General features: G+C 53.2%; 3 protein-coding genes across 5 annotated transcripts in view; 1 reads left to right on the top strand and 2 right to left on the bottom strand.

Moving 5' to 3' along the window:
- Positions 1-4113, bottom strand: part of CAMTA2 (calmodulin binding transcription activator 2) — a 21412-nt gene extending 17299 nt beyond the window's left edge. Inside the window, 3 exon segments of the mRNA XM_017865892.1 lie at positions 2362-2465; positions 2668-2757; positions 4059-4113. Coding sequence (XP_017721381.1) covers positions 2362-2465; positions 2668-2757; positions 4059-4095 — 231 coding nt within the window. The 5' untranslated portion in view covers positions 4096-4113.
- On the top strand, positions 3422-4155 carry LOC108524816 (translation initiation factor IF-2-like). The gene has a single exon (XM_017865899.1). It carries the CDS (start codon positions 3473-3475, stop codon positions 4130-4132), a length of 660 nt encoding a protein of 219 aa, XP_017721388.1. The 5' UTR covers positions 3422-3472; the 3' UTR covers positions 4133-4155.
- A 526-nt stretch (positions 4156-4681) lies between these two features.
- INCA1 (inhibitor of CDK, cyclin A1 interacting protein 1) overlaps positions 4682-10337 on the bottom strand; it is a 6913-nt gene continuing 1257 nt past the window's right edge. For 2 of the 3 annotated variants that reach the window (XM_017865894.1, XM_017865895.1), the window contains exons 2-7: positions 8313-8394; positions 6618-6731; positions 6356-6395; positions 5903-6099; positions 5254-5419; positions 4868-5024 (exon numbers count right to left, since the gene is read on the bottom strand). In XM_017865894.1, the coding sequence (XP_017721383.1) occupies positions 4875-5024; positions 5254-5419; positions 5903-6099; positions 6356-6395; positions 6618-6731; positions 8313-8356 (711 nt within the window). In that variant the 5' untranslated portion in view covers positions 8357-8394 and the 3' untranslated portion in view covers positions 4868-4874. Of the gene's footprint in view, positions 5025-5253; positions 5420-5902; positions 6100-6355; positions 6396-6617; positions 6732-8312; positions 8395-10337 lie in introns of all 3 variants that reach the window. The other variant, XM_017865896.1, reaches the window with a different exon arrangement.

Here is a 10337-nt window from a genome sequence, read left to right on the forward strand (position 1 = left end):
TTTTTTTTTTTTTTTTTTGAGGCAGAGTCTCACTCTGTCATCCAGGCTGGAGTGATCTCGGCTCACTGAAACCTCTACCCCCCAGGTTCAAGTGATTCTCCCACCTCAGCCTCCCGAGTAGCTGAGATTACAGGCACTTGCCACCATGTCTGGCTAATTTTTGTTTTTTTAGTAGAAACAGGGGTTTCACCATGTTGGCCAGGCTGATCTCGAACTTGTGACCTCAGGTGATCCGCCTACCTCAGCCTCCCAAAGTGCTGGGATTACAGGCATGAGCCACCATGCTTGGCCTCTGTGCCCCTTCCTAGCAAAAAATTTCAGTAGTTTGACACTACCAGGAATTTCAGATTCTTTTATTGATTGATTGATTGATTGATTGAGACAGAGTCTCACTCTGTCGCCCAGGCTGGAGTGCAGTGGCGTGATCTCAGCTCACTACAAGCTCCGCCTCCTGGGTTCACATCATTCTCCTGCCTCAGCCTCCCGAGTAGCTGGGACTACAGGCGCCCGCCACCACGCCTGGCTAATTTTTTGTATTTTTAGTAGAGACGGGGTTTCACCGTGTTAGCCAGGCTGGTCTCGATCGCCTGACCTCATGATCCGCCTGCCTCGGCCTCCCAAAGTGCTGGGATTACAGGCGTGAGCCACTGTGCCTGGCAGGAATTTCAGATTCTTTAGCCTGACTCCAAGGTTCTCCCCAACAAGGGATCAAACTTTCACTGTGCCCACTATTTACCCATATTGCTCCTACAATTCCTGCCAGATGGGTCCATTGATTCCTTCCTGAACATGCTTTAACAGTTACCTCCTGCATGTTAGTGCCCTACAAGGCAGGTACCATGTGCACACCTCTCCGTGTCTGGAAATCCTAGCCATTCTATAAACCAAACCCCTTTTCAGATGCTCCATGAAGCCCTGCTGACCACACTGGTCCTTCCTAAAAGCTCTATAGCACTTACAACAATCACACATACACACATACGCACACCCTTTTACTGACAGTTCTCTTCTGACATCAAATTGATAAATATTAACAACCAACTACATACAAGGCACTAAGTATGCAGAATACAGAAGGTGTGTACACAAGGACTGTGCCCCCTCCAGAAGGAGCCAGTATCAGTGGTGGTTAAAAACAAAGGTTCCGGCTGGGCAGGGTGGCTCATGCCTGTAATCCCAGCACTGTAGGAGGCTGAGGCGGGCGGATCACTAGGTCCAGTGTTCGAGACCAGCCTGGCCAACCTAGTGAAACCCTGTCTCTACTGAAAATACAAAAATTAGCCGGGTGTGGTGGTGGGCCTGTAGTCCCAGCTACTTGGGAGGCTGAGGCAGAAGAATCACTTGAACCTGGGAGGTGGAGGTTGCAGTGAGCCAAGACCGCACCACTGCACTCTAGCCTGGGCGACAGAGTGAGACTCCATCTCAAAAAAAAAAAAAAAAAGCCGAACTCAGTGGCTCACACCTGTAATCCCAGCACTTGGGGAGGCCGAAACAGAACGATCACCTGAGGTCAGGAGTTTGAAACCAGCCTGACCAACATGGTGGCACACGCCTGTAATCCCAGCTACTTGGGAGGCTGAGGCAGGGGTTGCAGTGAGCTGAGATCTCCGCGCCATTGCACTCCAGCGTGGGCAACAAGAGTGAGACTCCATCTCAAAAAAAAAAAAAAAAAAAAGGGCTCTGGACTAAGATAAACTATGAGGTAAATCAGTTTCCTCATCAATAACATAGGAGCAATAACAGGGCTTGCTCTGTAGCATCCTTAGAGGATTAAACAAGACAAGGCAGGCCAAGTGTTCAGCACAGTGCCCAGTATGTAAGGAATATTTTATTGGCAGTAGCTTTTGTTTTTACCCAGGGGGCTATGCCATGGAAAAGAGGGCTCCTACAAGATCCATGTCTTTTTTTTTTTTTTTTTTTTGAGACAGAGTCTCGCTCTGTTGCCCAGGCCGGAGTGCAGTGGCGCGATCTCGGCTCACCGCAGCCTCCGCCTCCCTGGCTCAAGTGATTGTCCCCGCCTCAGCCTCCGGAGTAGCTGGGAATACAGGCGCACATCACCACCCCTGGCTGATTTTTTGTAATTATAGTAGAGACGCGTTCCACCATGTTGGCCAGGCTGGTCTTGAACTCCTGACCTCAGGTGATCCACCCGCCTCAGCCTCCCAAAGTGCCGGGATTACAGGCGTGAGCCACCGCGCCCGGCCAAGATCCATGTTCTTTATACCTCTCCTATGATCCCCAAAGAGCTCAGAATGGTGCTCTGCAGTTAAGAGTGTGGAGAGACACAGAAAGACCCCCCACTCACCCTCCTCCAGCCTACTAGGTCTTGCTGGGCCCCAACCCCCAGCCTCCCTAGAAAACCTCATTTGTATTCCACCGTAGCCTCTCTGGAGGCAGCAGCGGGCAGCGAGGAAGACACTCCAGCAGCTTCTTGGGGAGAAAGATCTTCAGGTGGTGGCTGTTTTCTAAAGGGAATTAGAAGGGAGGGTTTAGTGTGCTACCCCGGGGCATCCCTGTCCAAGGGGAAAAGGCTGAAGGCAATACAGAGCACTGGGGAGAACTGAAACCTCACTAAGGAGAACAAGGAATCCAAGAATTACAGGGCTACTAAGGCATGGGGAGAACGAAAGGCTGTGGCCACATTGGGAACCTGCTTTGTGAACTTACCAGCAACCTCGGTGGTGTCCTTGGTATTCATGGTGAGGGTTCCAGGGCGCAAGGTCACCCCCGGCCTGAGGGGCCGGGGGGAGGGGGAGTCTGTGCTGGGAAGGGAGAGAACAAGGTCATGGCAGAAGCCCCCACATTAATCCAGGATGAGACGTATGAGGTGGGGAGTGAGTATAGAACTGGGTCATAGTATCTGGGAAGGATGAGGAAAGGGAGGGGCTGACTGTGATGTGACAGTAGAAGGGAGAACCAGACACGGTGCCAGAGTCAATATGAGTGAGGAGACTGGACAGAAAGAGTGAGCAGGAAGAAATGGGTTGGGGTGGGGGAGGGGAGAAGACAGGCAGGTCTGGGGCCTCAGAGGCCCTAAAGCTTGAGCTTTTGCACAGACTGGGGCTATGGCTGGGTCAGGTCCTGGGGGTTGGGACTCAGGCCATCCGGTCCTTGGAGGATGGTTTGGCGAGACAGCCAGGATCCTGGGGGCAGGGCAGGAGATTCTACCTCCGGTAGAGAGCTAGGCCTTTAGAAGACACGCCCTGAGTTCCTTCTCTATTTGATTTTTCCAAGGGGGAAGGGCACATCTGATAACTGAGCCTAACCTATTCTCTCCTCCAGGCTGGTTAGGACCTGATAGAATCTGGGCCAGACACCCAGATTCCCACCCTCAGGACCACCCGCCCTCCAACTGACAGCCCTCTCTACCTCCCTCTCCCAAACGCCTCTGCCTCCCCTGGCCTCCAGGCCTAGCCTACCCCATCTACCGCTCTGGCTCCAGCCTGAGCCCCCCGCCCTTCTGGGGGAACAGATGGGAGCTGGAGGAGGCTCTCAGCACGGGCTCCGCCAGGTGTCCAGGATGGAGATGGGAGGAGGCCTGTCGGGCTCGGCTGTGTGCAGTGAAGCTGGGGTTGGGGTAAGGACTCCGCCCCAGGGCGCAGGTGCGCAGTCCCGGCTAGGCAGCCTGCCAGGGTGCGGAGCGGGAGCGGGTCCTTGGGCTGCACTTGGGCGGCGCCGGATCGGACGCTTGGCACTCTGGGCGGCCCCCCGGCGGAGTGGTGGTCCCAGGAGAACCTTCGAGGTGGGAGGGTCCCGCCCGCATAGAGGGATGTTCTGGAGAAGCCGGGAGCAGAGTCCACGGGCACGCGGTGGGAGAGGGACAGTGCGGGTGCCGGGTGCGGGGGTCTCCGGGACAGTCCCCGGCACGCGCTGGTCTGCCGTGGGGCCCTGCGGTGAGCGGCGCCCCCTGGCGCGGGGGAGGAGGACGGAAGCGGGAGGTGAGGGCGAACCGGGAGGAGGGACGGTGGTCCCCGGCGCGGCGCTCCGCGTCAGGACCTGGAGGAGCTGCGCCCCCTGGCGCGGGGGCGGAGAGGCGGGCGAGAGGCCCTGGCTCTTACCTCCCGGGGTCCCGCGGGTGACGGCGGCAGCGGCCATTCTACCCCACACCGACCCCCCCCCCAGCGCCGGCTGACAGCGGCGTCCGACGTCACTGCGCACGGGGCGGGGCTTCCCAATTAAGGAGATGGGGGTCAGGAAGGGAACCTGGGGTCAGCACACGTGGGGTTCTGGGTGGGGCGCTTGGCAGAGGGACTCGGCTTCTGAGTCTCTGAGCCAGGCCGAGGGACATACTACTGGGAAGTCCCCAAAAGGGAAATAGCGCTGAGGGGCAGGATTCCAGGGTCCTGGAGGCGGAAGCTCGGCCGGCTGACTCCCAGTCGGAGAGAACGGGGCAGGGGCGGCCGACCAGTGCTGGAACCCGAGGGGCCGGGCGAGGAACACAGGACTGGGAGCAGGACCCTTCTCGCCCCGGACAAGACTCCTTGAATTTGGGGACCCAGCCCGAGTTCATTGTAGCTGAGTCCTCGAGAAAGCGAAAGGAGCCCTCCTTCCCCATTGGCCTCTCCATCGCTGCATCCCAAGAAGAAAGACAACTCGGGCTCCACTTGCTTGCTTTTTAATAACAGAGCAGAGAGAACACAAGGCCAGGGGCGGGGCCTGGAGGAAAACAGGACTTGGGGTGCTCCTGTGAGAGCGGTGGGTTGATTTGGGAGCCCAGGGGGGCTGTTAATGCCTAGTTCAGAGGATGGGAAAGGCAGTTGGAGAGGCTAAGGAAGGGGAAACGCCTTCATGTCAGCAATGGGGGTGACTCTAGTGACGGAACTAGTCTTGGGTCCCTGGGGCACCACCAGTATCTCGGCATCGGTGGTTTCTCTTTACTCTTCAGACGCTGCCAACTCCATCCCCCAGGGATTGTAAAGGGGGTTCCTCCTGGCTGTGACAGTGCTGAAGGAGGCCAGAGAGTGCAGCTGCCTGGAGGCACAAGCCACCTCCTGACCCAGGGGACTCCAGGGAGACCAAAGCAGCTGTAAAGATGAGAGAAATTGAAAAAGAGAATGGAAAAGTAGATCTTTTTTCCAGATTTCCTAGTACCCAAGCTTAGGTACCTCAAAGTATCTGGCTCTCAGCTACGTTATTTTTGTTCCTCTCAAATCCAGCTCTCCAACCTGGCTCTCAGCTTCTACTGCATCTCCATGCAAGACCAGAAACCCACCTCACTCCCTCTCACTCCACCCAGTTCCACTCCAACAATACCTGGGCCCTGCCAGGAGTGAGAAAACTGTTCTCTTCTTGTGGATAGGTTGCCCTCTCCTCTTCCAGATCAGGGTATTCATTGGTGCTAGGAAATCCACAGCCCTCTTCGCCAACCACCACTGGCTCAGATGCAGCCCCAGAGCTGCCCCACTGGGCCTTCTTCAGTCTGTGGAGACTTTAGGCTGAGGAGAGAAGTACCTGGAGGCCAGGCTTCCTGTCTCTCCATTCTTCACCTTTCTGTTCTGAAATACTTCCTGCTGGGACTCCAGGGAGTTGTCATTTGACCTCTAACTCTCCACTCCCAATTTTCTGCTCCCCTCAGACTGAAGCATGTTGTCTAGGAACCCAGAGGTGACCCCAGCCTCCCCACTGTCCTCCAGTTCTATGGTTTGCTTTCCTGTCTTCAGTGATCCAGTTTCTACTCCTTCCAGCTCATGTGGCTCATCCTCCTTACCGCAATTCCCTCCTTCTTTTCATATTACAGAAACCTGTTTCAATCACACCAAAGCCCACAGCTTCCTCCCAAGCAGTCTCCCCTCAAAGCTCCCCTCAAACCTCCCCTCAAAGCTCTCAACCCCTTCCTTAGCTCAAACTGTTCTGCCCCCAAATCCTGCATGACTGCCAGAACCTAGATGTCTCCCTTCCTTACTCATTGATGATGCTCTGACGCCTTCTTAGGTCCTCCAGGTGGTAAGTGACAGCCCTCACCCGGGCGGGGACCCCCCCAAGCCCCTGCTGCTGCATTCTTTCCAAACATGGCCTCCTCTTCTTTCTTCTCCAAAGCATTTCAGGGGGTGGGAGCTGCTCAGGAGGATACAGACCAAGCTGGGAGCAACCAGTGGCTCTCTGTGCGAGAGAATGGGGAAAAAGAGCTAGAAAAAAGAACTGGCTCTCTCAAGGGAGCTTGGATTGAACTAGGTAGGGAGTCCGGGGTCTTGGGAAGACCTCTGTGATATCTCGAAAACATGATGACTGATTCATAGAAAGGGAGTGCACTGGTTGGGGAATACCATAGGGAAGCGGTAATGAGGAGAGCTTGGGACAGGATAGCAGTGGGTGCAATTTTAACAGAGAAGTGTTGAAGGCAGAGGGTCTGTCTTACCAGCATGGGTGGAATGTGCTGCTCCTCCAGCCAAGTGAGGCTGTGAAGAACAAAAAGGGGGCTATAAGTGCAGAGGGGACACATCCATCCATACTGCTTCTTTAATAATCTCTCCCAACCTCCTTTCTATCATTAGGAGCTACAATGTCCACCAGCCAGTGGGAAATTAACCCCGGACTAGGGCCTATTGCTATATGGGTTTATGGTAGTTTAATCCAGTTAAGACCACATCCAGTTGGTATCCATTTTCTCCTCTACTCACCTGGGCCTTTGACTAAGGTTCTTCCAGAAGACATCTCCATAACGCTGGGGCATGAGTCTGAGGCTCTGGGAAGGCAACCTTGGTGGTGGAGATCGGCTGACCACCCTGGAACACCTGAGGGGAGGACAAGGTAGGCTCAGGTCTGGCTCTTCCCTTACAGCAATCTACTCACCCGAAGGATTCAAGGGCCATCTTTCCATGGGACTATAAAGCTGCCCAGGTTCCCTCAGGCCGTGTCCTCTCAACCACTTTAGCTGAAGAAGGTGGTAAGGCCTCTGCCTTGAAAGGAAATTGAAGCTGGGTTGAGGGTGGAGATTGGCTATAGTTTGACCCTCAGATCTCACTGAGTCTAAGCTCTATACGGGGGATATCCAATCTTTTGGCTTCCTGGGCCACATTGGAAGAAGAAAAATTGTCTTGGGCCACATATAAAGTACACTAACACTGGCCAGGCGTGATGGCTCACGCCTGTAATCCCAGCAATTTAGGAGGCCAGTGTGAGTGGATCACTTGAGGTCTGAAGTCCAAGATCAGCTTGGCCAACATGTTGAAACCCCGTCTCTACTAAAATTACAAAAGATTAGCCAGCCGTGGTGGCAGGCACCTGTAATCTCAGCTACTTGGGAGGCTGAGGCAGGAGAATCCTGCCAGAGGGTGGAGGTTGCAGTGAGCCGAGATCACGCCATTGTACTCCAGCCTGGGCGACAAGAGAGAGAAACTCCGTCTCAAAAAAGAATAAAAGGCCAGGCACGATGGCTCACGCCTGTAATCCCAGCACTTTGGGAGGCCGAGGCGGGCGGATCACAAGGTCAGGAGATCGAGACCACAGTGAAACCCTGTCTCTATTAAAAACACAAAAAATTAGCTGGGTGCGGTGGCGGGTGCCTGTAGTCCCAGCTACTCAGGAGGCTGAGGCAGGAGAATGGCGGGAACCTGGGAGGCGGAGCTTGCAGTGGGCCGAGATGGTACCACTGCACTCCAGCCTGGGGGACAGAGCGAGACTCCGTCTCACAAAAAAAAAAAAAAGAAAAAAGAAAAGAAAAAAAGTCACAACAAATCTCATAATTTTATTTATTTATTTATTGAGATGGTGTTTCGCTCTTGTCGCCCAGGCTGGAGTGCAATAGCGCAATCTTGGCTCACTGCAACCTCCGCCTCCCAGGTTCAAGTGATTCTCATGCCTCAGCCTCCTGAGTAGCTGGGATTACAGGTGAGCACCACTGTGCCTGGCTAATTTTTGTATTTCTAGTAGAGATTGGGTTTTGCCATAGTTGGCCAGGCTGGTCTCGAACTCCTGATCTCAGGTGATCCGCCCGCCTCGGCCTCCCAAAGTGCTGGGATTATAGGAGTGAGCTACCACACCCGGCCCTGTGTTTTATGTTTTAAATAGTACCCATCATTAGCTGAAATTTTATTTGTTTACACATTCTAGAATGTGTTCCCCTCTCTAGAATGTAAGCTCTACAAGAGCAGGACCTCTATCGTGCTAATTGCTGAATCCTCAGTGCCTAATACAGTCCCTGGAACACTGTAGTGTTCAAACTATTTGTTGAATAAATTAATGAATCATCAATCCCCTGAGACCAGGCATTACATTTCCTTTTCTTTATTTCCTAATCCTCTTAGGGAAGGACCCAGGCATGCAATATACCCTCCATCCCCTCCCCATGCTCCCCACCCAGTGGGAGGACTCACTTGGCAAAGGGGATGAGGTTGCCTCCATCATCCTGCACCTGCATGACTGGACTGGGCTGGGTAGCTAGTTTCCTTTTTGGTGCTGGGAGGATAATGGAAAAGAAGTCATTCCAGCTGGGCGTGGTGGCTCACGCCTGTAATCCCAGCACTTTGGGAGGCCAAGGCAGGCGGATCATGAGGTCGGGAGTTTGAGACCAGCCCGGCCAATATGGTGAAACCCTATCTCTACTAAAAATACAAAAATTAGTAGGGCGTGGTGGCGTGCGTCTGTAGTCCCAGCTACCCACAAGGCTGAGGCAGAAGAATTGCTTGAATCCGGGAGGCGGAGGTTGCAGTGAGCTGAGATCATGCCGCTGCACTCCAGCCTGGGGGACAGAGCAAGACTCCATCTCAAAAAAAAAAAAGTCATTCATTCATATAATGTCTGTAGGGATGAGACCAGTAGCAGATGTAGAGACTGGAAAAAGAACATATGGATGCTGAAAAAAAGAGAGAGCTTAAAAGGTATTTGTAGCAGCTGGGCACGGTGGCTTACGCCTGTAATCCCAGCCCTTTGGGAGGCCGAGGCAGGTGGATCACCTGAGGTTGGGAGTTTGAGACCAGTCTGATCAACATGGAGAAACCCCATCTCTACTAAAAATACAAAATTAGGTGGGCATGGTGGTGCATGCCTCTAATTCCAGCTACTCGGGAGGCTGAGGCAGAATTGTTTGAACCAGGGAGTAGGAAGTTGCAGTGAGCTAAAATTGCACTAGTGCACTCCAGCCTGGCAACAGAGCAAGACTCTGTCTCAAAAAAAAAAAAAAAGAAAGAAAAAGATACTTGTAGTGCTGGACTATTAATTGAACATTAGGTTGAAGACAGTGAGCACAGGAAACGTGGATATGGTAAAAAGATAAAGGAGAAAGCAAATCTTCTGAAGCTAAATGTGCAAAATAAGTGAAATTTACAGATGGCAGTTAAGTGACAACTGGCAATACGGAACAATGAAATTGAAAAATAATGACAGTGGAGATTGGATGGGGTGGAGGCATTTGGGGGTAAGAGAAGTGACAGAATTGAGGGTTCTCAATGAATCAACTATGAGTGGTTAGTGAAAGTTGTGTGTGGACTGGGTGCTGTGGCTCACACCTGTAATCCCAGCACTTTGAGGGGCCGGGGCGTGAGAATTGCCTGACCTTAGGAGTTGGAGACCAGCCTGGGCAACACAGAGAGACATCATCTCTATTTTAAAAAAAAGTTGGGCCGGGCGCGGTGGCTCAAGCCTGTAATCCCAGCACTTTGGGAGGCCGAGACGGGCGGATCACGAGGTCAGGAGATTGAGACCATCCTGGCTAACACGGTGAAACCCCGTCTCTACTAAAAAATACAAAAAACTAGCCGGGCGAGGTGGTGGGCGCCTGTAGTCCCAGCTACTCGGGAGGCTGAGGCAGGAGAATGGCATAAACCCGGGAGGCGGAGCTTGCGATGAGCTGAGATGCGGCCACTGCACTCTAGCCCGGGCAACAGAGCGAGACTCCGTCTCCAAAAAATAAAAAATAAAAAAAATATTTAAAAAAGTTGGTCGGGTGTGGTGGCTCATGCCTGTAATCCCAGCACTCTGGGAGGCCGAGGCGGGTGGATCACCTGAGGTCGGGAGTTCGAGACCAGTCTGACCAACATGGAGAAACCCTGTCTCTACTAAAAAATACAAAAATTAGCTGGGTGGTGGCGGGTGCCTGTAATTCCAGCTACTCAGGAGGCTGAGGCAGTAGAATTGCTTGAACCGGGGAGGCAGAGGTTGCGGTGAGTTGAGATCATGCCATTGCACTCCAGCCTGGGCAACAAGAGTGAAACTCTGTCTCAAAAATAAATAAATTTTAAAAAGTTAAGTGTGGCCGGGCGCGGTGGCTCAAGCCTGTAATCCTAGCACTTTGGGAGGCCGAGATGGGCGGATCACAAGGTCAGGAGATCGAGACCATCCTGGCGAACACGGTGAAACCCCGTCTCTACTAAAAAATACAAAAAACTAGCCGGGCGAGGTGG

This window comes from Rhinopithecus bieti, unplaced genomic scaffold (genome assembly GCF_001698545.2).
Source record: "Rhinopithecus bieti isolate Rb0 unplaced genomic scaffold, ASM169854v2 scaffold_81659, whole genome shotgun sequence".
Lineage (NCBI taxonomy): Eukaryota > Metazoa > Chordata > Mammalia > Primates > Cercopithecidae > Rhinopithecus > Rhinopithecus bieti.